We start from the raw sequence: 26,930 nt of genomic DNA, 5'->3' as shown, positions 1-26,930 counted from the left end.
GAGGCGGGGAATATAGTCCCATGAGGCCAGACCTCTCGTCATGGGGACATTACGTCAGTGCATGTACCACATTTTAAACACAAATGGGAGGTTGAACCTGATATCAAACCTTAGCCTAGCCAGGGTCAATGCATTGTTCTTGCCATTTTTCAGCAACATACAATATCTAACCTATTACCAACCCTAACCCTGGTAGCCCATTTATGATTTTATAAAGCAAAGCAATGCATTTCATTGTCTGCTTCAGGCTGAACACACAGAACATGCAACACTTCTATAGCTCTGTAAGGCAATATTTAATGGCTTTGCAATCTGGTCTCCGATTCACAACAATAATTATTCAATATAGCAGCAGCAGAAACTCCCTCTGGAGGGAACACAGGAATTGTCAACACACTCTCCACTCCATAATCGTCCAGGAGCGAGTTTGGTCAGGAGTCCCGTGGCCGCTGCAGTGTTGTGACGCTCCTAAGGCTCATCAGCTCATATAAGGGACGCAAATAGCTTTCAACTGATTGCATGTATTCTGCGGCGGGATTTGACGCTCATGGAAGCACGGCATTTGTTTGTGTCCGCTGCCCTTAAAGGCAATGTGAGCGTCCATTCCCATTGGGATCACGGAGAATTGACCACACCGGAAGTAAGTATTCCCCTTACTGTCGATTGATTTTACAGTGATATCTGCACTACTCATCGACTAAAAAACACCAGATTATCCTTGTTAATTACACAACATTGATTTGTTTAAATTGTGTGCAATGCTTTTGTATTTTTCCCCTTCGATTCGGAGAAAACAAATATTTTTTGGAGTAAAGGATGGCAGAAGACACTACACTACCCATAACCCAGCTATCGTTTAGGACTACAACCATGTGCTCTGTTTTGACAAACCCCGTTTTTTTTCACCATTCATCTCCAATGGCTGGTCTATGTCACGTGATCTTCAATTTTCTCCCTGCAGAAAAGAGAAAAAACATGGCCGAACTTCGTTTTATTCTCGGTGGAAAATGCCTATTTTAAAGTTAGTTTGGCCATTAAAATGCGTTTTGATGTCATTTGATGCGAGAAATATGAGTTGTTATTTCAGATTATGTGTGCAGTGGATGTACATGATCTTTAGTTTGCTAGTTATTACGAAGATTACTTCAGGAAATTGCGTCCATAGAACGTTTTCATTGTTACCAAGGTGGTTGCTAGGGACGCTGCCATCGATATTATTTCTGTTATGTTGTGTAACTGTTTAATGGTGTTATCTTTATTGCTACCCCCTTCCCCGTCAATGTATAGTGTTGGTCCACAGCGCAAACGTATTAGTTTAACAAAATCCACATCTAAAGATACGTTATTTTCCCCTGTGCAATTTCAGTCTCACATCTCACAGCACATCGTCATTAACAAATACCGGAAACAGACCGAAAACATAAAAAAAATAACACTTTATTCCGAGTGTGCTTGCTTTTCTCTTTGGAAGTCATCACATAATGGCATTGTAATACACGGTTCGGCTGCATTAAATATTACATATCTGCCGTAGTTCTCTATTTATAGAGCCCTGATGAGAAGACTTCTAGACAAACATGAGAAACTGCCGCCAACACTGAAAAACGTGCACGTGGATCATAAATATATCAGCAATAAACAACATCTTAACATTTCTTCTTTCACACAATACGTCTCCTTGCAGTATCAACACTAATTTGGCTGACTTTTATATTTGATCCCAATTGGTAGATAGGCTGTATTTACATCACAAAGGTGCACAGCTGATATAAAAGGGACACCTAGTGGTTAAGCATGTTATTGAAATTCATTATTTTTATTATTAGATATTAATAGGATCCCTATAAAGTATATTCATTACTCGTTATTCTCTACTAATAGTTAATTAAAGACTGTATATAATGACTATTTTGCACATCCCTTTCAAGATTTCAAGATTTTCTAAGGATTATTGATATCATATTCACAAACGGTGTAGTTATGCATTGAATGAAAAAACTTGGGTCGCAGGTTCCTCAACAGTGCAATTACAAGACATCTATCAATATTTGTGCATACCTCCAGCAATGTTAACTATGTTGAAGCACTTATTTTAACTGATATTATACATATGTATGATACTCTTATAAAATGTATGTAGATATTTAATCTCCGGCCTTGTCAGGTATTGAACAATCAATAAATAAAGAACACAGAATTGTTAAATATAAAACACAGAATTTGTGTGATTATACTAAATGATGTAAATACACACCCACTGCATATTTACAACTGTTACACATGCTGATGTAACGCAAATGTTTCCAACTTGGGATCAATAAAGTATATCTTATCTTAAGCTGATCGATGGCTACTGCCATATTTGTTAAATTTGCCTCTGAACCTTGACAAGTGCATGTTTTCAGGGCTTATCAATTAATGTAATGTTATGTTATCAATTAACAACAGGAGGGGGTCACAAATATAAGACCAGCTGTTAAATAAAGCTCTTCTGACCTTAGCTGGCATGTGGGTATATATATTAATGCTGCCCATTATGGGCACAAGCAATTTTCATCCCATTTATTAATTATATGTTTTAAATGTGAGTGTTTTCCTATCCCCTAAACCTCCAGGGATGTTACACAGTTTAATACTGGCAAACTTCCTATTATGGGAAATACGAAAACGTCTTTTAAAACTACAAACTCCCAGTAGAGACGTGCCATAGATAGAGAACATGTTGCGAACACAATAGCCAGCATGTGGTAGTTCTGGGGACGGGGTGGGGGAGGGGGGGACGCGGTGGACCCGTTTCAAATCCAGTTTTGGACAGTCTGCCGTGGTTCCATCCCCCATTTCAAGTGCTGTTCGACGCTCGAACGTAACCCTCGGAGCACACTCTCCAATCACAGAGTTTGAGGACTATCACGGGGTTTGTGTCCAAGCGAAGCGGAGAGAATACTTACTTCCCGGTGTAATATTCTCTAAAGCAAATTAGCTGCTCCGACCCTCGGTCCTGACGGACTCCAACTTGTTTTAACATGCTTTAACCAGTAGGTGGTTTGGGTTAAACAAGCTGTCAAAGTTTACAGTGTTAACTGAATAAAATATACTGCTGTTTCTGGTTTAGGTTACGACGGATATATGTTAGTTATTGTTTTGATGTTTGTAAACACAAAAGCGATGGAAAAAACCCACAGCAACACAGAAAAGATGGTCTTTAACATGACCCAGCGGTCTAGTAGTTAATAAAAAACAATAATATCAAACAAAATATTACTACTAACTTTATTGTGAAATTCAAAACGGTAAAAGAATAGTGTCCTGTCTATTCTGAGCCCGATCTCTGTAGATAAATAAAAAAAAGAACTACGACAGATGTGTAATATATTTAATGCAGCCGAACCAGTGTCTTCTGCCATCCTTTACCTACCCGAAAAAATATTTGTTTCTCCGATCGAAGGGGAAAAATACAAAAGCATTGCACACAATTTAAACCAATCAATGTTGTGTAATTAACAAGGATAATCTGGTGTTTTTTAGTCGATGAGTAGTGCAGATATCACTGTAAAATCAATCGACAGTAAGGGGAATACTTACTTCCGGGTGTACAATTCTCTGTTATCCAATGGGAATGGACGCTCACATTGCCTTTAAGGGCAGCCGACACAAACGAATGCCGTGCTTCCATGAGCGTCAAATCCCGCCGCAGATGGTAATACATTGCAATCAGTTGAAAGCTATTTGCGTCCCTTTATGAAGCTGAAGGAGCCTAGGGGCGTCACAACTGCACGCCACGGGACCCTGACCAAACGTCGCTCCTGTACGATTATGGATTGTTCCATTACAGGAAAGAGAGAAACTCACAAAAGAATAAAAGAGCCTCTTTAATCTAAATCCCTTTGAAATCCTTATAAATGAAAAATAGATTTAGCTCTCAACATTTGCAGCTATTTAAATAATAGTTCAAAAGTATACAGGCTAGAAAAACTAAAACTCATGGTGTACAGGGTGCTAGATTTCCATTGGCATCAGAACCCAGCTGCCACAAGATGTTTTTGTTGACTTTTATTCTAATGCTGCGTTCAACACCGGACGCGATGCAAATATTCGCTTCGCTCTCCTTATCGCATCGCTCTAAACGCTCGAGTTTCACCGCAGCTGTCAGCTGTGTTTACTCGCATCATTCAAACAAGACGCACTGGCTAGGGGACTACAACCATAGGTATAAAGGCTAGATGGCTCAAGGGGGAGTCGCCAGCGTAGCTCACCAGTCGCCATCTTGCCACAGTCCACAACTACGGTAGCTGTTGTAAGGTGAGTGATCTGCACAAAAACACTCTTAACTCGCTGAAATCTTGACTGATTTACAAACGTTTGGTTTACTATAAACGTTTTTAGCATGGCTATGATACAGGAGACACAAGAAGTGTTGAAAAAAAAAGTCCATGATTATAATTATAAGTATGCAGTATCATAAGTACATCTTTGATGTTTATAACAAACCAAACCGTTTTGAAAATTAGTTGAAAATTGAGCAATCTACGGTTATTTCAATAGTGCACCATAGACATAATGTTATGAATGAGCGAGCTGCGCTGTGGCAGATGGCCGCCATGTCGGCAACGTCGGTCTCCATGGCCAGCAGCGCGGGTGAGTCATCTAGTGTTTACTATGGCTACTATGGCTACAACTACAACAAAATGAACATATTTTACCGTTATTTAATTGTAATACACCTTTCAAAAATGATGCCGAAGTAAAAACATACTGATACCGGTTAGTAAAAACCATGAATTAATGCTTTGACAAGTCTGCAGATAAGACGGCAGGCGAAAAAACCTTTTAAAATGCGTGTTTTCTGAATGGAGATCGGATCGATCAGGCTAAGCTAACGTTGTAATATGCTCCGTCCACACTCACAACAACGGCCTACAGATATGAATAAACCAGCGACTGTATTCGACCATGCCACAGACAGTCTGTGGTTTGTGGGGAGAAGGGGATAAGTTGAGCCAGTGGAATTGAACCACCCCCTGTAAACCAGGCAACGCCTTATAGTTGTAATCACGTGACCAAGAAATTATGCAATCTCCACCCATTGCCTGTGAAAAAGAGATGCTCATTGTGGTCTGGTAAGTAAACATTTTTACAAAAAAACGTGTTTTGTCTTTGCTTCAACGTAAATGTTTCTAGAGGTCAGCTATATCGGCTGTCATGTCAAAAAAAAAAGTATCCAGGTTTAAACATATATATTGTAGATGTTGATGTGTTTTGGCAGCGTATTAACCATGTCCCAATCATTAAGCTAAAGATGACTGAATTTTAATGCTAGGCTATTTTTTCTAAAATGGTTGGCTATGGGGTAAAGTGAACCATGGGTCTTGGGGTAAGTTGACCCAGTTTTTCAATGGAGAAATGAATGAAAGTAGGCCAAGTTGATAATAAGTGCTCATTGTAGGCTATATTTAAAGTTGAATTACCCTGTGTTTGATTGGGAAGATGTATGAAATTGTATCACCATTTGTATGATTACTTTTCCTTTTAACATGTTAAAAAAAATCATCAATTACAAAAACTAAACTTATATTTGGTTTGTTATTTATTGTTTATAGTTACCTTTAAGATCTTGTTTAGGTATGCCCAGGTTTGAAGAGGTATGCCCAGGTTTGAACAGTGGTTCAATTTACCCCCTGACCTGGATCAACTTATGTCCTTTAACCTCCTGACCCGGGGGCAAGTTGAGCCACAAGACCACTTTTTCTTTAGAATTAATATTTTCACTGCTCTTGATCAAATATTAATTCTTATCATTACCATTGATACATGTAGGAGACATCCTGAATTATAGGTGTGTGTTTTCATTTTTACTATGTGTCATTTCTCTCCTTGCGTAGAGGACAGCATAACTAAAAAATGGCTCAACTTACCCCATCTCACACCTACATGTTTAACTTTTGAGTGCTAACAGCTAACGGCTGATGTTTTGGTTTTTGGTTCAGTGACGGCAGGCTGAGATCCTCACCGCTGATTGGCTACCTGCAAGATTGCGTCACGCGAATTTGACGCTCGAGTTGAAAAAATAGAACTGGAGCGTTTGTCGCGGCCCCCTTCAATCGCCTCAATCGCGCCGCGGCATTCGCATCAACCGCTTCATGCTCGCCGTAGTAGCGAATTTGCGTCTGTCCGCGTCTCTGCATTGACTTTACATGTAATCGCGTCCGCCCCCAAACATCGCATCGCGTCCGGTGTGAACGCAGCATAAGGTTTGTATTCTATTTGGGCGCCCAAAAGAGGTTAATAAAGGTCATTTAAAAAAAAAAAAAAGTCCTTTAACCTCCTGAAAATCAAAATGAACCAAGCACCTGTTTGTCAGCACCTGCTCTGTTCTGCATCCTCTGCAGATTGTCGATCTCATAGACCTTGATCTCGTAGGCCTCTGGGGATTCCCCGAGCCACCAAGCCAGAATGCAGACTGCTAGCCGAGCGTTTAGGGGCAGAGGTGCATCATGGGAAACGCGACGCTGATGAGTACCTAGGTGAGGTAGAGTGAGATGCTGTATCTCAACCTGTTTTCCTTTCTACTGCACTTAAACAGTAAAACCATTAAGTTATTCTAAATAAAATAAAAAAACCTAACCAAAGTATATTTTAGGTAGGATGGTGTTTTAGATAATTTAGGTTGTCCGCCATTGAATACAACAAATATACTATTTATGAGCCAGGCCGTTAGTAGCCTACTGTCAACTATCATTCCACTCTAAAAGCCTCACAGCACACAGTAACAGCAGATGTGTAATGATTAATGAAGGCTGGTGTCCCTAAATGGCCTTCAATACCCTGGCCATGTGCCTGAGGGCAAATGCAGCTTGCCAGTGCAGCAGCAGACACAATTGTGTTAATCCTTTGCAATTGTCTCAGTTGGAAGTACAGGAAAATATAATTTATGATTTGTGTCATTCGGATCCTAACACATTAAGAATGTGTGTTACTCAAATGCTATGGAAACAGATTTTATCAGAATGAAGATGAGTTGATTACTTGAAGAAATTAAGCACAGACCAAAATTGATAACCCGATAAGCAGTAAAATATGTTTAAGAAATTTAATATCATATGCTCGAATTATATTATACATTTCTTCAGTGTATAATTACAATATTGTTAGTATACACACATTCCTTTATGATTTACTGTACCAGACAAACACTCTTCATTTTCTGCACTTGTGCTGCCAGTAAGTGCCGTCGCTGGTTCATATATTAATGATGTGACCTCCTACATGATTTGGCTCTTAATGAGTGCATTCTACAGATGTCTGTCATCTCCAATTAATGTCACATTAATTAGTTATGTGTTATTATAAAAAAACAAGTTGATGTGGAATGAACATTTTTGAAAATAGTGAGGCTATTGGTTTGAAAAGTGTGTACTACATCATGTTTAGTGAACAAAATGGTAAGGTGGGTTTATGCAAAAGCCTTTACTGAGCTGGATTAAGATATCCATAAGAACCATAAGGTAGTTTTAGTATTGCATTTAATTGAATGGGTTTGAATGTGCCAATGCAGCATTGGGACATTGCAATCTTCAAACATCAATACAATGAAACAGTAATAAACAATTGACACAAGTAAAAACATACATTCAAATATCTACAGTCAGTTATCTTCCTTTACTGAAATAAATAGAAATAAGTGGTTGCATTAAGAGCATGATAATATAAAAATCAATCTAAAATGGTCATTTTGAGACCACTCATGCAAAACTACCATGTAAGACCAACAACATATGACGAGACTCGACACTTGGATGAAGTTCTGATCTTTCCAGAAGAGAAAGTCATCCTGTTCAGTTCATTTAAGGCCATCTATTCCAGATGTTTTACCTGTGTTGCCTCTCCTCCGAGATGCTCGGCTGCTTCGAGACACACTGAGGAGCGAGCTGCTCCTGTTGCTGACAGAATCTCTGTTTGACATATTGCTGCCTGTGGCTTCACTGTCCCTCAGCATGCTACCATATCCACTGCTCACCATACTGTTCCTGTTAGAAAAATTCAGGGACGTCTTCCCCATAGCTGGTGGCAAATCTCCACTCAACACACTGGTGGTGTCGCTCGCGTGCCCACTCATGTGATCTGGCGTGCGGGGAGCAGTCACCTGGCAGTATGGCGAGGGAAGTGCGGTCAGCTGGTCCAGTCCTCCTAAAGTGGGACTGGGGGCCCTTCCTTTAAAGAAGTCTGAGATCCGGCCATTGACGTATCCCTGGATGGCAGATTTTGTGGACGAGCATGTGGAGCTCTGGCTTGGAGTGCGACTTAGTGAGTGAAAAGACATTGGAGGGGGAGAGGAGACAAAGGAGGAAGACCGCTCAAAACTAACAGTTTTACTGTCTGGAGAAAGACTGGCGCTGCGGTTGATGGACGCCTGCAGGCCTTTATGTGGGAGACTGAGGTTCTTGGTGCTTGGGGCGGACTGTCGACGGACTTTTGGGCTGGACATCTTCAGTTTCCCCACAGCAGAGAGTTTGGAATGGGTATGTCTAGCAGATTGAGATGCAGGCTTTTCAGAAGGAAAGAAATAATGACCATGGTCAGTCCGAGGATTCTTCCTGGGGCTCCTGCTAGCCCTTGGTAGAGTACAATCCCCCTCATTATTTCCTTTATAACCTCCCTTTCGAGCCCCTTCAACACTTCCCTTGGAGCTCCCCTTAGAGCTCATGGAGCTGTTACGACTGCTTCTTTCTAGAGTTGGGAAGTCTCTTGGGATTCTTTCAAGGGAATTAGTCCTTGTGGCCAGCTGCTCCAGTTTGGCACTAAACAGCCTGCTACTTTCTTCAGTGGGTGACTTTGGCCTCCAACCCATGTTATCATGTTTCATTTTTAGATTTGAGGTCTCGAACAAAGATTCAACACTCTTTGTGGGAGCTCTACTTGCATGTTGTTTGTAGTCTGCTCCATATTTCCGAGGAGAGCAGAGATAAGTGCTGTGGTTCGCTGGGGAGTGCTGTCTGCCCTGCCTCCTCTCCAGAGTTACTCTTGGGCTACAAGGGGTGGATGATGTCACCCCCCTTGGGTCTCTGTGGTTGTCTGCCATGTGAAAACCATAGTAACTGTCCTGGTGGATGGCATTTTGCCAGCCTCTAGGCAAACTACCTGTTTTAAAGGAGGCAGAGGCGGTTTCCTGGCAACCAGGTGGAACACCAATTCTCTTAGGGGCATTCCCAACACGAATGGAACCGATTTCTCCCCCCTCTGAGCCCTTTGGAGTGTTAGTGGAGTAAACATGGTCCCTGTCTATGGGGTGTTTTTTGTCTGAATGCCTTGGTCTCTTTCCACACATTTTGTTTTCTGCTGTTTCATCGCAGAAAGCTGAATCTTCCAAGCACATTAGGTCAAAAGGACTTTGGCTCAAATGTGAGTCACATACTTTGTCAGACCTTTTGGCATGTGTATCAGAAGCAAAAGCCCCACTCCTCTTCTCAAGAGTCTTCCCATCTTCTCGACATTTGCCATTATTTCCTCTGAGGTCAGAATGTGGCTTGGCTCCCGTAAAATGTGGACTTTCTTTTTGTCTCGCACCATGCAATCCACAATCCATGTCTTTATCAATCAGCATGGGATTTATAAATGAAGGCAAGACCCTCTTTTCCTTTCTGAAGTGATACTGGGCCATGTCAGTGCTAGCCTCTGAAGGTACAGATTGAGACACAGAGCTTTTGTTTGTATTAGAGCAACCTGTAGGTAGAGTTTCCTCAGTGATATTGCTGATTATCCTGATTGGTTGAGAGCTTTGCTCATGTGGCTGTGATCGGGCGGTGTCTCTGATACAAATAATGTTTCCACCTGTCCTCCCTCTGTCCAATGCTCCACTGATGGTCACCTCCTCCACCATAGAGAAGACAAGTTCATCTTGACCCGTTAGGTCCAGCGGCTGTTGAACAGTTACTGTGATGGTGGCCTTCATTTCTTTAACGTCTTCTGCAGGGCGTTTAGGTAAGGCATCACCAATTATAACACTTGTTGCCAAGGAGAGTGAAGAAGAGTAGGAGGAGGGAGGAGATAAAGGGGAACTTTTTCCAACTGGTGAGGTCCTTTTGCCTGGCTTGAAATAATCAGAAGCTTTAGGACTCTCATTTGTACTTGTCTGCTGAAGTACAGGGGAACTTCCCACCATTCCCTGAGCATCCTTATTTAAGTCCTGACAAGAGCACTTGTCATCTGACTTTCCAGTTTTAGGCAGCTCAGATCGAGAGGTCATGTTAAGACTGAGAGTTTGATTCAGCAGTTCCTCGCTGGAACTGGTTCCACTGCACTCTTCACAGTCATACAGGCCTGAATCCTCTCTTTGGAAACTATCTCCTGGGAAAGCACCATCTGGTTGCTTTTCTCCAGCAGAGGTCTGACAGCAGGCAAACCCCTGATTCATCAATGTCTGTGTTGGCACTAATGATTTTGTGTCAGTTTCTTTCCCTGTTTCTTTCTGCGGTTGTGATTTAGCTGAGACATTGTTGGCAGAAGGGCCTTTTGAGGAAGACTTTAGCACATCCATTGTTGCCTCACGTCCGTCAATACAGCCCAAGCGCTCTTGAAGTTCAGCAAATGTATCACATTTGAAACAGTCCCCTACTGGCTTCTTCACCTCAATACCCACTTGAACAGTTTCCTCATTCTTCTTCTCTCCTTGCAGCTGAGGAATTCTCAGAAGCTCCTGGAGCAGAGCAGTGAACTCTGGGTCATCCATGTCAGCCTTGTTAGGATGCAAAGAGGGTATGATGGGCACACACTCATGTTGTGCCAGTCTTAAGGGTGCTTTGGAATGGACCAAGCCCTCTGAGTCTATTTGGATGACTGTGTCGCAGGACTGGTCACTACTGGAGAGCTCGTCCAGCTCACCACGCAAACGGAAAGGAGGGGAGTCCACATCTACCTCTTCGGTGGAATGGAACGCCCGCAGGGACAAAGACGTAGTGCCTCTCTTTTCTTTAGTCAAACTCCTCCCGCTAGGAGAACAAGAAGTGGACTGCTGTTGGAGAAAGATGGATTGCGGAGTTAGTTCGAGAACAGGAATATGGAAAACATAAATCAATAAACAAAGCATTGGCGTGTATTGGAAAAAACATCCTTTACAAAAAGATCTCCAACAGTTTGAGCCATAAAAAGCTGGTGAAATGGTAAACCTTACAGAAAATGTACAGTACCTTCGTTCTCTTTTGCGTCTTGCGGATGCGAGAAGCCAGCTGAATTGTGGACAGGGTCTCTTGAAGGTGTGCCAGTGAATCATCCACCTGAGCGATCACTGTGGTGTGGCAATTTACACGGCCCAATGCCTCTTGAAGGAGCATAGTCAACTTAGTGGCCCTATGCAGAAACAGTGCAAACGTCCAGATGTTACTAAATTGATGAATCTGTCATTTAAAACTCCTAAGCAGCAAAATATGTACATTTTCTAACTCTGGTGTATTTGATATTGTAGCACAAGTATTTGGCCAGTATAAAATCGGTTAACAGGCAAAAAGCTGATTAACAAAATAAGAAGACGAACACCAAAAGCTCAACTTCAGCAAGGCAGTTTATTCTACCAACGTGTTTACAGCAATTATAGTTTGACGTTCTTACTTGCTGGGGTTGGTTTTATGTCCACTTAGTAGAGACAAGACAATAGGGCCAAGTTCCGAATATGGAGGTTTATTCTTGCTCATGCCCCTTATGCCACTACACACATCTATCATGGTCAACTTAGTGGGGCCACGAGAACCTGAGGATGGTAGAGTAGAGAGATTATTCAAAAAGCTTCAAACATGAATTATAAGATATATATGAAACTGCATTAAATCTAGGCTTTACTGTTAAAAATGATAATAGCGAAACAAAAAATTCACCAGAGACAAGTCGCCCTAGTAATTAAATAATTCATAACAACCTTTGCCAATTGTGCTGCTTTCTGTACGTGGGGGCTGGATGTGGAGAGTGAAGAACATTATGGAGCTGTGGGACAGGTACGTTATGAAGTCATTGTGGCGACGTGCTGCAATGGCAGCATCCAGGAGGGAAGCAGCCCGCTCAGCAGTGGGGGCCTTCACCCGGTTGTGGTTACGAAGCTATAGAGAGAAGAGAGGATACAATCTGATGTGGAATCTTCTCATGAACTGCTCAATAAAGAAAATCCATGTATGCAATTCATTTTCTTAGTATTCAATTAATAATTAGATATAATATATATAATGCCTACACTAGAGGTGATGGCTTGCAATTGGCAAACAGCATTATGAGGGTGGAAACAGCTACTCAACCATAATGCATCAGACCTAATTTGTTATTTAATCTAATAGGCTTTACTAAATACATATATATTTTCTTCTCACAGTGGAGACCATTGCCCAAATTGACTACTTAAATAATCATTAACTCTAATCCTATGTAGTCAAAGCTTAAAATGTACGTAGAGGAGTCTTCTCTACAGTATGTATAATATGACCTACACCTCCTACTTCATTTGATTTGTGGACAATAAAAGTACCCTATTAATATTGGCTCATTCTCTTGTTCACAGCTGTTAAAACAACTGTGAAATAACACTTGTTTGTGCCGGAATTATTGAGGCTTAGAACCATTGCCACTAGAGCAGAGCCAATAAGATGTCAGCATCAAAGAACACGGCCTCGGCTCACTGGTTTCCAGATTTGGGACAGGCTTTTAATTGTTTCCAAAGATTGCTTTTAGACTGTACATTATCATACCAATAACAATAACTTGTTTTTTTAAACTTTATTTTGGTTTTAAGGTTGAGTACACCAACGATTTAGGTCAAAGGACCCTTTTGTGCTTGTGCAGAGAGACAAAGCCGAAGAAGCAGCTCTTTTAACAAGCCCCCTATTTCTTAATAAAAAACATGTTTTACTTCTACCTGGATCCCATAGACAGGGTCCTCTTGGAGTTTAACATGGGCTTTTGGGCTGTTGTGGACACTGCCTTGTGAGGGGACGACCTCCCCTAGCAGATCCCTCAGTGTGTCCTCCTCTCCGCAGCAGAGCTCAATAGCAGACACAGATACAGTCAGGTCGGTCCAGGTCTTCTCCCTACGCCGCTCTATGGCACTGTAGAGCCAGGAGATGGCACAGGGAATAACCCCAAGCTTCTCAATGCTCTCACCATTCCCCACCATGCTGGACCAGGAGCCTGAGCAGAGCAAACATATGAATGCATGCAATATGCACAATGTACACATACATACAAATGCTAACCTTCAAACACATGAGCACCCCATCAACGCATACATTATATACTTTAAGAACAGCTTTTCTTGTTCTAATATGATACCCCAAATCTGCCAGAAAGTTCACTATTTTGGTTCAAACCTAAATATCTCTAGTCCTAAAAACTCTCATCACTTCTCGTCTTGCACCATGTGGGTTATTTTCTTCGGGTTTAGAGTGAAATATCTATATCTTTGATTATATCCATATTAAAATATTGAATAGATTGCCATGAAATGTTCTATAGATAAACATAGCCCCCCCCCCAATTTAAAAACGTGACCTTTCTATCTAGAAACGTCAACTGGTCAACATTTATTTTTGTCAAATGTTTTGGTGTATATCTTAATAGCGCAAACTGCCCAACCAGTGACATACTACCCTGCAGTACTGTGCTAATTAGTAAATAGCATGTCAAGATGCTAAGCTACGATGGAGAAAATTCACAACACACCTATACTAAATATTAGTGTTTGAGCATTGTCACTGTAAGCTTGTTAGTTGCTCATGGAGATGTTAGCATCTTAGCATTTAGCTAACATCAGCATTTAGCTAAGATCACCACCAGTTTCAGTTTTTCAGAGAGGGCAACTTGGGTGAGTAATATTAGCTAACAATTTATTTCAGGTTGAATTGCATATCACTGGCTGAAACCTGGTGAACTTATCAAAAACAAAAGAAGCGGCTGGCAAGATTATGTGTCACAGTCCAAAAGTTCTAATGACAAGGAGAGAAGCGCATGCAAATTCGGTATGAGAAAATATTACCCACACTACGAATACTTTCTAGATAAGTACATGGTTACAAATATTTAGAACTATGGATGCACTTGCACACTAGTCCACAGCTATACAGTCCAAAGCAAATACATGCTAAAGTTGCCTGTGAAAATGAAACTCACAAATGAAGAAACATAAATAAGCTCTCAAAATGCACTTATAAATATGGATCAAATTTACAGAAACACACCCAAAAACACTTTCAGATTTGATTCAGAATTATGCCATACTCTATCTCCAAGTGCACTTTTGCCCCACATTAGCTTTGAGTTATGAGCCTGTATGGACATCTCTTGTCTTATTCAAACTTTAATTGAATAAGGATAAGAGAATTGGCTTTTCCAATTAAAGTCTAAGCTCCCTGCCCTTATTCAGAGAGAATAGTATGCTGTGGAGGAGATTGATATTCCCTTGGCTGAGGGCCACATGTAGTTTGTATTGGCCAACTAATTCAATCAGATTTACGGAGAGTGGCTTCATGTGAAAAAAGCAGCTCCAAGGAGACCCTGTCCTTACCCTGTGTGTGTGAGTGTGTGTGTGTGTGTGTGTGTGTGTGTGTGTGTGTGTGTGTGTGTGTGTGTGTGTGTGTGTGTGTGTGTGTGTGTGTGTGTGTGTGTGTGTGTGTGTGTGTGTGTGTGTGTGTGTGTGTGTGTGTGTGTGTGTGTGTGTGTGTGTGTGTGTGTGTGTGTTACGCTTGCCACAAATCTATTAAACCCCTTCACCAATGCTAAGTGCAGGGTTCAATCTCTCTAATAGCAACATATTACAGTACATTCATTTTTACAGTCCCCACTGAGCTCAGCGCTTCAGCAAAACACAATTAAATATTTGTGTCTTTTTGTAAAGCAAAATGTCTATAAGGCAAAATGGGAAGCTTTCAAAAAAGCATGTGTTGTATAATTGATGAATGGGCTTTTATTTACAATAGAACAGGTGAAAAGATAAATGACTACAGTTTTCTGTCACTAGTGTAGACAAATTAGCTAAGACCAAGAAAGCCGGACAGGTGAATCAAGATTGATAAGAGGACAGATAGAGTTAATGGAGACAATGAGTTTAAGTGATAAGGAAAGAGTGAATGATAGGAGGAATGGGACGGAGATGATGGAGGAGGGGTGGAGGGGAAGTACGGCCCCTTAGAACAGATAAAAGCGTCCCACTCTCATCATAAGATTGTAACCCATGCCCTCTCACAGCGACCGATTACTCACCCACATCAGCACATCCCAAACCCAGAACACATCCATCGTTGCCGCTGAGCACACAGCGGATGACATCAGCCAAGGCGCCCGCACAGACCTCGGCCTAGTAACAGAGAACAAAGAACAGCAAGCATCTTATGATTCATTTTCCGCACTGAAATAGAACATCCAATGAAACGAAATAACTAAGATGCATACTGATTCTGTAGATTCTCTTGGGCTCAAATACTGTATACTGTAAGAAGGGCTTGGAGAAGGTTGAATTTAATTGATGGACTGTGTAATTGTGGTGGCTATCCAGGCCCTATCAGTTTTCAGGTCATTAGACAAAGAGAGCAAACCAACCGTGGTGTAGTGTACAGAGGAGAAAATGTACACCGAAAACACAGAATGCAGCAGGCAAATGGCACACTATCACATTATCTGTCAATATAAATCAATATTTTGAAGCCTAAATAGATAGCCGATTTTAATTAGTAATAAGGATGAGAAAACAAACCTGGCTTGACTCTTGAGGATATGCTGCCTCAAAGTTGAAGGTCTTCAGAAGATTGTTGCCATCTCTGCCAAGTGTCATTGAAGCGTGTAGCTGGCTTTTGCTCACTGGTTCCATTATGGTGACTCTTTTTTTGGATGGGTCAATCCAGAGAACAGGTGGTCGGCCTTGGCTCTCTGACAGCGTTGGGCTCACCCTCAGCACAACTTTGACCTGTACACCACAAGAGATCGAAGCATGTTGAACGTTACAGTATACTCCGGTTGAATGTCTAAATATCTAAATGTGTTGCTCTACCACTTTGGTACTGTCAGAATATATCAACAACTATCGATGAAATGCTATGAAATGTGGCTTATTATTAGCCGTTGCAGAATGATAGCAACACAAAGTCATGACACATCCTACTTGGCTTCTGATTGGTTATTACTGGTTGCCATAATTAGTTGGGTTTCTTAGTTTGGCATGAGCAGTGGGAGTGGTTAGGGTTAGGATAACATCTTGATCGGGGTTAGGGTTAACCAATTGGCTAATAATAATTAGCCACGTGCTATTGTTTGTTGCAGGCAGAGCATGTGTTTAGGCTTTTAGCCCAAAGGAACATTTCAGCATATTTAGATGATGGAACAATGGCATTACACCAGAATAAGAGTATTATGTGAAGAAAAATGTGTTGAAATGTTCCAGTCGAACAAAAACAATGCTTTCTTGTTACTAGCTAACTATTAGCAAAATAGTGCACTCAGCTATTTCTGAGTTAGCTAGGGAGCATGCAGGCTGAAAGATTAAATGTCTTTTACAAAGTGTTGAGTAAACACAACTTTTTCACTTACCCTTGTATACAAACTGTATACATATATATAGCTTATGGGGAAGGGCTTTACATTTTAAACTACTCTGAGACACCTTAAAAAGAAAATTCCATTATTTATTAAATGCAAGGAGTGAGTCGGTGCTCTGCTGCTGCATAGCAACATGTATGTAAACAGAATGGTTCAGCTAAGATTGTGCATGTCACTCTTTACTTTTGAGAATGAAACCAGCAGCATACTTATTAAAAAATGATGAGTTTCAAAACAGAAAGGTTCAAAAATATCTTCATATTAAATTCATTGTGTTTTGGTCATCATGGAGTTTTTGCATCTTAAAATCCAGAAAACACCGTATAAAGTGTTCTCATAACTCTAAAACATATTCACAGACTATATGTATGCCACAAATATTAAAGTTATCTGTTGCAGTCGCAGTTATGATTTGATATTCCTTTAAACCAAATCAGGGGTTTTAACTAAACCTAAAATCAAATGTAGCTGTGAGAGAGGGATGTTAACGTCATACTTCAGCTCTGAGCTACTGCTGCTCAGCCGTGGGAGGCCTAATATTATATGCAGCGTAGGTTGCAAGTAACCTCAACTGGAACATGGAAGCCTTGGCAGAACAAAGTTGTACATTTCAGAAAGGATTAGCTCTTTTGCATTGAGGAGGTAAGCTAACAGTGGGGTATTTTACTATTGTGAATGTTTTCAACTGACATCACTTCAATGACATTTGTGCCATTTCACAAATCTGACAATCTGTCCTTTTGCTTCATATCAATCAACTGATGTGTATACAACAAATAGATATATTTATTTAGGCTGCAGAGGACATCCATTGATCCAGTTAGTGCGGCAACCATACATGCACTTACAGCTGCATGGCTATGCATACCTCCTGCTATATTTCCTCATGTCATGACATTAATTCCTTAATGCAGTTCTTTTCCAGGAAGCCTCGGATAAGGATGCTATAAGGTCCTTAAGTTAGGTCCTGACTTTGACAGCCATTTAACAGGGACTCATGAGCTGTATTCTGCTGGCTGGAAGACAACGGTAGCATTAACCTTAACAAAAGACCAATAGGCTTCTGTTAAGGTTTCTAAAACCAATTATGAAATGATTCTTAATCAGGGTCCAGGTCTGCAAGATTGCGAATAGCCTTGTAATCCATTCAAATTTTGTTTTCTTGAAATTGTCCAGGACTGCATAGCACCACCATGACATCATACATCATTGAATGATTGATTCATCTGCCACATGATAAGTTCCCAGTGTCTTGTGAAATAGTTTTTCCCCTTCCCCAATCATACATTGTAATACCTTATGCAAGAAGTGGCTTCCCTATTGAACATGTGTCAAACTCTATTTATGAGGGTTAAAATTATTCAAGACCCACCAATTTTAAAAAGCGGAGAAAATCATCCTCCGCTCTCACACACATATTTATTAATTGCACGCAGAAGCATACTGTACAGGGCTAAGTGCTGTGCAGGTGTGGCTGGCGGTTGGTCTATCTGAGCCCTTGTCGGTAACTCTAGACTAAACCCAAGAGTCCATCAATCTGAGACAAAGGGAGGCAGCCATATTGATCTCCCCAGTTTCTCCCCAGAGGAGGTTGAGTAGAGGGAGGGGGAGAACAAGATGGAGACATTAGCAATGTATTACAGTGTATCATAAGGAAGGCCCTGATTATAGGATCTCCTCCAAATTGATCGTGATCTCTTTACTCTGCAGCCAGGCTGGTAAAAACACTCCCAGGGTGGCGGTTGAGTGTGAGCAAGGGTATATATACTTTGAGAGATATCCACCAATCCCGACCTATTCCATGTATTACACATTGCAATATAAATACAAAGCCTCCGAGGTAACAGAGCATTTTTCTTCAGTCACTGCCGTTGTCTCCTCATATCTACTACAGTACATGAACGTATTCCCGATTCCCTATGATTGCGAAAGGTTATTTAGATGTTTTAATGCCAACGCAATCAAGTGCGGCTGTATAAGCCACCGCAGTGCAGAACTTGTTTAGGCAACAAAACTACTTTCATAGGGTTCAAAATATTGGTAATTTTCGTGACTTACGTAACTTTTCCGTAGCTTTACGTATGCTACGTATATGTACGTATGCTACGTATATGTACGTATGCTACGTATATGTACGTATGCTACGAGAAAAAGTAAGTAGCCATTGACTTTTGGTCAATAATGTACTTGTTGCCTGCTGAGTAAAGGTGATGTATTTTTGTCAACCTAAGAGGCAATCCTTTCTTACCATGATATTAGTTACAAACAAATGTACTATGTTGGTTAAATAAAAAATATTATAATTTGTATAAGTATGAAAAGTGAATAACAACAGCCTGTACACATTGCATCATTTATATGTGCATTACGACTGTATGGAATGTACTGTACTGTATGTGTGAACTGTGATTGAACATTTTCATGGGCGGCAGTAGCTTTGTCTTAAGGATCTTGGTTTAAGAGCCAGAGGGTCACAGGAACAAGTCCCACACGGAGCAAGAATGGAGTGTGGACTGGTAGCACATTACTGTAAATTAGCTGCCCAATGCTCCTAATACTATGATGGGTTAAATGTGGAGGCTTCATTTTTCTAAGTGTGCCGTGCTGTGTACATGTTTGACGACTGAACATAGATCAAATTCAGCTTCATAGCATACAGAAAATGCATGGCACATCACTTATTGGCAGAAAACAGGTAAAGTGCTGCCTCCATTATTGAGCATGTGGTGTGTTTTTTTCCTTGCAGTTGTCCTGCGTTGATGGATGTGATGTGCTGCAAAGAGCCGCACAGAGTTCAATTGTGTTGAACTTTGAACCCGAGCTTCACTGATCTTTGTGAGAGCAGCTAATGGGCGTAGCTTGCTCATGCAGGGATTAAAGATGGAGGGTGAATGGTTAAAGTGGGTTACTGGAGATAACTAAATCATAATTAGAATTAAGACCAAACTAGGTGAAATATCCGTTTTCAGTATAAACGCTTAGGTTTGATATAACGTTAACCTAGCCTGTAGTGACTTCACATGAACAGTAATGTAAAAAGGTATAGCTTGTCAATTTGGGGAAATCTTCTAGATTGAGGAGAAGGTCGATACCACTCTAATGTCTGTACACTAAATATACTCTAGAGACTGGTAATAACTTAGCATAAAGACTGGAAGCAGGAGGAACTAGCTTACCTTTGTCTCTCTAAAGTTCACATAAGAATTCACCGACCAACCACTATTTATCTTTTTTACTAATATACACATTTTGTGTTTTTAACCGATATAAATTATAAACCAACAATGTCAAAGTTGTACATGTTACATGTTGCTTCTCCTTGCAGTTTTAAAGCTAAGCTAATTGCTATTGACTGTAGCTTCAAACTTAAAATACAGATATCAGAGTGGTATCAATCCTCGTATTCACATCTCAGCAAGAACATGGAAAAGGTGTACTTCCCAAAAGGCCAAAATATGTCTCAAAATGTCTCAACAAGTTAGCATTGCAAATAACGACTTGTAAGTGTCACTTAATACAATTTCTGGTATTTGAACAAAAGGCTTTGTATAACTTTGGATTTGGTTCCTCATGTAATCATTTGCCAATTCTTTCAGAATCAGGGCAGTTGCGAATAATTGCTGGTATGATAACCAAATAGCAACAGCACCAAATGTGGTTCACTGAAAAATAGATAAAATCAGCATTTAGTGTGAATCTACTGGAATTTGAAGCCCATACCTTGCCAACACCGGGTGAGTCTTTGGTCCTAGTGGCAGCTTGGAGCAGGCAGGAGGGAATGGGTGGAGGGTTTTTCTGGATTATCTCCATGAAGCAGGTGGAAAAATGAGTGGGAGCTTGATCAGAAGCCTGGCCTTTTTTCCTTGTTGTCAGATTGAGCTTCTCAGCAGCCCTGCAGGGAAGAAGGGAGATGGCATGTCATACCATTGAAACTGATGGAGTACAGGCACGTTGCAGACAATAAAACATTTTCTGTTTTAATATTTACCTGGCTAAAAGGGACATAGCAGCAGTGTTGGCGATGGTCACCACTCTGGATATCTTTGAGTTAGTCTGTACAGTCCCGGCGCCACAGCCCAGTGCAGCATCATCTGCAGCCTGATGCGGGAGAAAGCTCATTATAAAAAACAAAATCTGTAATTGCACCCACCCCAAAAGGGGCTATTATCTTGGGAATTACTCTGGGGACGGTTGTTGGGCGCGTCTAAATAGGGCATGGAGGCTGAGAATGGGTTAAACATACACCATTAGTCATAGTACAGCTCCAGCTAGCTGCATGTGGAGTGTGCGGAATAGTGTGTGATGGCTGTAGTGACTGCTGGCTGGGTTTGAAGCATGACTCAGAGTTGAAGAGGAGCAGGAAACACTGCCTCTGACACACACACACTCACACCCTCAGTCAGGCAGCTCGATGTAAAGCGAGTTCAACACTTACACAGCTGTAGCTCCGAGGCGTGTGTTTTGCACTCATTCATAACTGTGCCATGTACGTATATGCAACATAACCTATTCCCCATGCATTGCTGCAGGCCACATAGCCAACATGTATAACTCATATACCGCTCTCAAGCTCCACGTCTCATCAGTGTCTCAGCCTTTTTTGTAGGGCAACATAACAATGTCAACTCGGTTTCATTCTTTAAATAATGTCCAACTATAAACTGCCAATTAGTGCCATGGAAGAACTGCAGGAGTTTGAAAGGGGACTGGAAGGAGAATAAAGACAGACTAAGCTAATATATGCAGCCATATGTAATGTAAATAATGTATAGATGCTCCCCCGCCCCTTGTTGACTCATGTCTTCTGTCATAGCCTTTTTGTATCTCTTTCTCTCTGCTCTGAATTCTCTCTTCTCCTCCGCCTTGAACTCCATCACCTTCTCTTCTGTCCTTTTGTTCTGCTTCCCATCTTCCCAACACTCCATTTCCCTTTCTTCTCATGCAATGCAATTTTCCTCAGCTCTGCTTTTTGTCTCCTCTCTCCTTACTCTTCTTCTTACTTTCCTCTTAGCCACATTAACCTGTATTGATCTGCTCTCACGGTGAACCTGCCTGGCTTGATTCTCTTGCTAAGCAAAGAACTGTTTAGTTTGAGTAAAATGTTTAATTGTTACCATCACTTTTCATCAGACAAGTCGATTAAGAACAACAGCCTAATTACAGTAGTGCTCTCACGGTTTATTCCGTCTAATTGACCATTTGTGAAACCCTGCAGCTTCAGTTACTGTTGCCATGCCTGTAAACCTTCCCGTTCCTGCACTACACATAATGACAGCTTTACCAATTTAAGTTCTTGGTATTTTTATAATAATAGGTGCTTCATTTCAGACAGAAGTAGACAAAAGCAGTAGATTTGGCCGACAGAAAGCAGATTTATCGCTCAGTTAGTTAATTAAGCTAATGCTAACTTGATGTGCCTACTGCCGACGAGCACATCACATGCATCATTTGGTTCATGTAGAGCATATTCTGGTTTGGATGTTTTTTATTTTAGAGCTTATTTCAAACAAAGCATTTTCCGATATGGATATGTCAATGTTTTTTTGCGTTTCAGAAGTATTCTTTTGACATACAGCGCATTCAGAATCTGTGTCTCAAATGATTTTTGAGGCAGTTTGCTATATATGAAATCCTATTTTGACTGCTGCATGCAGAAATACTAGTGGAATTGTCATTGGCATTACTCATGTAACGGCTTAAAGGAATACTGTCTTTTTTGTGGAGCAAAATGTTGACTATTATCTGTATGTAAACACATTTTCACGCTGACTCATTTAAGAAAGAAAACTCAAGTTAAGGTTACTTAAATATGGATAATCTACTTTAATACTAAAAATAATGAGGGTAACGTTTAAAGGTTCTTAACAGTAGATGATCCGTGTAGACAGAAATAAAGCTAAATAATTCAAGTGTATAGAGCAAACGGTATCAAGCCATAATGTTTTCTAAGGAAAATATGTAAACTGGGCTTTTTAGGTATGGCTTTTGGTATATTTTTAACGTAACAAAAGTAAGAAAGGTTAAAGATGAGGACTAACTGTTATGTTTGCGTCGCATAATGTGCAAGGCAATTCATTCTTAACGGACAGAATAGGCTCCATCTTTGGGTCTGATGTGCAGTACTTATAAAACATTCATGGTAGATTCGCACACAGCCCAATGCACGGCGTTCTGCAGCTACAGTTGCTAAACTGTGATTGGACAATTGTTCTTCCTGGGAAGGGTTAGTAAATGTTTAACGTGATGTTTGTGAATCAACCACGTCAGAAGACATCTTCAATAAGTACATCAAAGGTTGGATAGATTTATATTAGCTTTTTGTCCGTTTGGATCAGGAGTAAAAACCCACCGAAATCAAACTACCTACATCATACAAAGCATCTGAGACACCCTCACTCACCTTGTACAGGTCTACAACCTTTGCGTGTGGGACGTGGGGGAGGGTGGGCTCAAACTGGATGTGGCTTCCATCACAGTAATGCATATTTCACCAGTCAGCCGCCCGTTAAATATGACCATCCCCCTATTGATCACAAGTGCTTTTTGACTGGCCAGCCTTTATGACAAGGGTAAATCATGACCCAATTCCATTCCATTAGCAAAAGTACTTTTAAACAACGTCCTCAGCCATGGGATCTAGATAGGCTCTGATTGGACACTATGAATCATTGCGTTGCTGACACGTGCACCCGTAAAGAAGTACTTTACCCGCATAGCTCATTAAAAGGGGAATGCACACTAAGGGAAGTGTTATGTGTGATTTAGTGGTAAAGCAGGCTTTTAAAGGGGTACCTTATGATGAGAGTACATGGAGACACCATCAGCGCTCGATGCAGATTTAGAGGCAACCAGCTGCTGCTGCTCCTCCACCCAGCGGCCCATTTCGGGGTTGGGCGGCTTGGGCCCCCTCCGTCTGAGGGTTTGAGGGGTCCTCTGAGGCGTCCTGGGGCTGTGGGGGCTGTGGGGGCAGTGGGGGCTGAGTGTGTGGCTGTGTGGTTGATGCACAGCGTCTCCATGCTTTGTTGTATCACTTAGTCCCAGCAGTGAGCCTGTGCTAAAGCTGGGTTCAAAGGGAGGCTTAGCCAATGACTGACCCCTGTTCAGAGCCAAGTGGACCGCCTCCTGTTTGAGCTGGTTCAGTTTCACACCGCAGGACCCACACTCGCCCTGCTCCCTCTCTCTGCCCCCTGACTCATTGAAGGAACGACTCTGGACGTGAAGGTTGTCGTGAAGAAACGTGGACAGGTCACTGGAGTCCTGCAAAATAACCAAAAGAGTAGTGGAATTATTTGTACATTTACTTAAGGTGTTTGAAGTAGTACCTGAAGGGAGCCTTTCATTGTGTTGCAACAAATTAGACTAACCTAATGGGATTAAAGACTCAGGGAATGCTTCTGGTGAACACCTAATAGCAAAGCTAATTTGATTTCTGGCCTGAGGATTACATGAATGTTCACTGGGCAAGTGGAGATGGAGTCGTGGGAAGAAACCATGAGCAATCAAAGCACTGAGCAAAGTAATCAAGGAGTCAGTTTCATTGATGAATGCAAAAAATGTTTGTTTATATTTTAAATGTAATGAAACTTTAGATTTTAATTTTTTTTACTGAAACTATGCTGTTGATCACCAATTCATTGAGGACAACTTGTAACCATGCGCCTTTATTTGATGTTTCCTAAGGAACATAATATTTCCTGTGTTATAAATCAATTAAAACCACACAATATGAATTAGATTTGTTTTTACATTAATGAGTGCTGCGTAGAATTGTGTATTGATAACATAATGAGGCTGTGTAACTTTAATAGACAGTTGTTATTTCTATAAGATCATATACAAATGTGATTTAGAAAATGCTGTTATTCAATTAAAGATTCCACCCATCCAACACAATGCCATTGATAATCCACCAAAGGATTGTATAAGCAAAGAAAGTCACTAACACTTCAAAAGATTAGAAATGTATTTGATATCAGGGGTAATATATCCCTATGCCTGTCCTGATAACTAAAATAGAGAAGCAATCGTTGGCAATGACAGCCTTCTCGGGCTACCTCCAACAATGCTCATTAAGTATGTATAAAAAGAAGAAATCAACCAACTAAAAGCTATTAAAGTCATTAAAAGTGCATGTTAAAAATAAATAATATAATATTGTAATATTATATTATATATCAATTTCAGGTTTGAGTGTGTTGCATTTTCCAAATAAAAATGATGTCAGATTTATGAATAAGGCTGCATACTCTAGTAACCAGATGGGAGACTATACTTTCCATCTTAGCCAGACAGCGAGCCCATCCAAAAAGATGACGTTACAGAGCCTGGATGCTTTTGAAAAATCATGCTCCGATCAATAAACTTGCAAGGAGCTGGGCTGGCTTATCAGATTTCTTCTGACCATGTCTATGGCCACAAGATACCATCTTCTCTCCCACCCCCCTCCTCCTGTGTTATGCATGGCCTGTGGTCTCTCGCTAAAACATGACGCTAGCTCTGCCCCATCCCACTTAGGAGGACACAAATAAATAGTCTTTCCTCAATGGAGAGGACTGTGGAGAGGACACAGGGGTGTCGAGATGAAATATTCATGGCCATTTGGAAGCACTCACGCAGGAATGGCACTGGTTTACTTTGTCGATTGGAGTGTGTTTGATGGATGTTAGTGGTGACAAATGTACAGATGGGTGTATGCGTGCATTCCTCAGAGGCAGGACTGACGTGACCACAACATTAACATTAAAACACCTTTTAACTGACTTAAAGAGGCCCTATTATGCTTTCTGTAGTGTGGTATAGGTTTGTGTGCATGTAAATGGTCTGCAAAGACTGAAATCCCTGTGTTCCCTCCAGAGGGAGTTTCTCCCCCACACACTCCCCCCACCCTGCCTGAAACGCCTCCATTGGACTCCTTTGTTTACTTCTGTAACATAATGACATCACCATGTAACACTCGCGCTTCTATTGGTTAGCGCTCCAACACATTGTATGTGATAGGCTAAGGGGCGGTACATCTTTAAGCGGTTAACCAATCACAACAAAGCAGGCCAGCTAACCAATCAGAGCAGACTGGGCTCTGGTTTCAGACAGAGGGTGAAAAGTGGTGCTGCTGCACAGGATGAGAAAAATAAAGAGCTACATTTAAGCATGGAGACATGTCACAGTAGAGGCACCAAATACAAATATGAACCTGCAAATTAGCATAATATGGGTCGCCTTAGAACATGACTACAGAAAATATTGCCCATTTTGTCCTAACAATACTCATCCCTTAAAATGTACAATTCACTGTTAGAGCAGCATGAAAACCAGCAAATGTTCACTTTTTTATTAAAACATTTATTTAATTCTTAATCGATAAAAATGGCCGGTGATAATTGAAAAACTCTTAAGCTTTATATAAAAAAAGGAAAAATGTGAATCTTAGACATGAAATAGTGCAAGGTAAAATACACAATAAAACCTTTTGTATTTGTTATTATTATATTGTATTAAAATTATAATTATATATTAAATACAATTATATTATATTATTTTATATTATTTGATCGACTACTTTTCTTACTGTATCACTTGTATTACTGTGCTCTTTTTTAAAATATGGGGTGGGTAAAAATAAATATATAATGAATCAGTTTGTTTTAAGTCAATAAATATAACCTTATCATTATATTAACTGCATAAAAAATAGCTAGTGAAATCGTTTCATTAGTTCAAATATTACCCTACACCACCACCTGCTGATAACTCCTTCCATGGGATGGCATTATGCAGCCTAAACATGACTTTATAACCGTTTTAACTTCTTTTTATCCTCTTATCAAGATCCCTATCAACCCTAAAGTATATGCGGACTGATCTTAAGTGCCTTTCTGCTCCACCACATCCCTGAGCAGCTCCACCATCGCGGTTACTGACCTTGCTGGAGAAGTGATGGTGCACAGCCAGGCTCAGCGCCTGCTTCTTCAGAGCCACAAGGGTCGCGGAGCACTTCTCACAGCACGCAATTTTCCTATCGGACCTCCCAAAGCCGGGATACGCGGACATAGTGCCTCTGCATAGAGTCCCACTCGCGGAGGACATGGTACTCCTGATGCGGTCTCCAAAGCTTCCAGGCAGGGACTTGTAAGACGGGACAGCGTCCGATCTCTGGCACATATTCCGGTCTCCTCTGGACCCCCCGACCCCCTCAGGAGGAGGACGCTCCTGGGGTTTAATGCTTGCAGAAAAGCAGTCGGGATCACAGTGATGCTGCACTTCTGAGCTCTGAGAAATAAATCACCATGAGAAGGATGTATGGGCTTTGGCAGAGGGGAATTACAAGTCAATCGATGCGTGGACAACTGTAACCACACCCAAATGTTCAGCCAATCATT

General features: G+C 41.0%; 1 protein-coding gene across 1 annotated transcript in view; it reads right to left on the bottom strand.

Moving 5' to 3' along the window:
* LOC117554238 (kinesin-like protein KIF26B) overlaps positions 1–26,930 on the bottom strand; it is a 31,536-nt gene that overhangs the window by 4,016 nt on the left and 590 nt on the right. Inside the window, exons 2-13 of the mRNA XM_034228561.1 lie at positions 26,473–26,820; positions 23,347–23,811; positions 20,543–20,652; positions 20,275–20,446; positions 15,716–15,925; positions 15,226–15,319; positions 12,887–13,158; positions 11,903–12,080; positions 11,599–11,737; positions 11,181–11,340; positions 7,870–11,005; positions 6,348–6,517 (exon numbers count right to left, since the gene is read on the bottom strand). Of these exons, the coding sequence (XP_034084452.1) occupies positions 6,348–6,517; positions 7,870–11,005; positions 11,181–11,340; positions 11,599–11,737; positions 11,903–12,080; positions 12,887–13,158; positions 15,226–15,319; positions 15,716–15,925; positions 20,275–20,446; positions 20,543–20,652; positions 23,347–23,811; positions 26,473–26,820 (5,454 nt within the window). The remainder of the gene's footprint in view (positions 1–6,347; positions 6,518–7,869; positions 11,006–11,180; positions 11,341–11,598; positions 11,738–11,902; positions 12,081–12,886; positions 13,159–15,225; positions 15,320–15,715; positions 15,926–20,274; positions 20,447–20,542; positions 20,653–23,346; positions 23,812–26,472; positions 26,821–26,930) is intronic.

This window comes from Gymnodraco acuticeps, unplaced genomic scaffold (assembly GCF_902827175.1).
Source record: "Gymnodraco acuticeps unplaced genomic scaffold, fGymAcu1.1, whole genome shotgun sequence".
Taxonomy (NCBI): domain Eukaryota; kingdom Metazoa; phylum Chordata; class Actinopteri; order Perciformes; family Bathydraconidae; genus Gymnodraco; species Gymnodraco acuticeps.
This window is presented reverse-complemented; position numbering and strand designations above follow the sequence as displayed.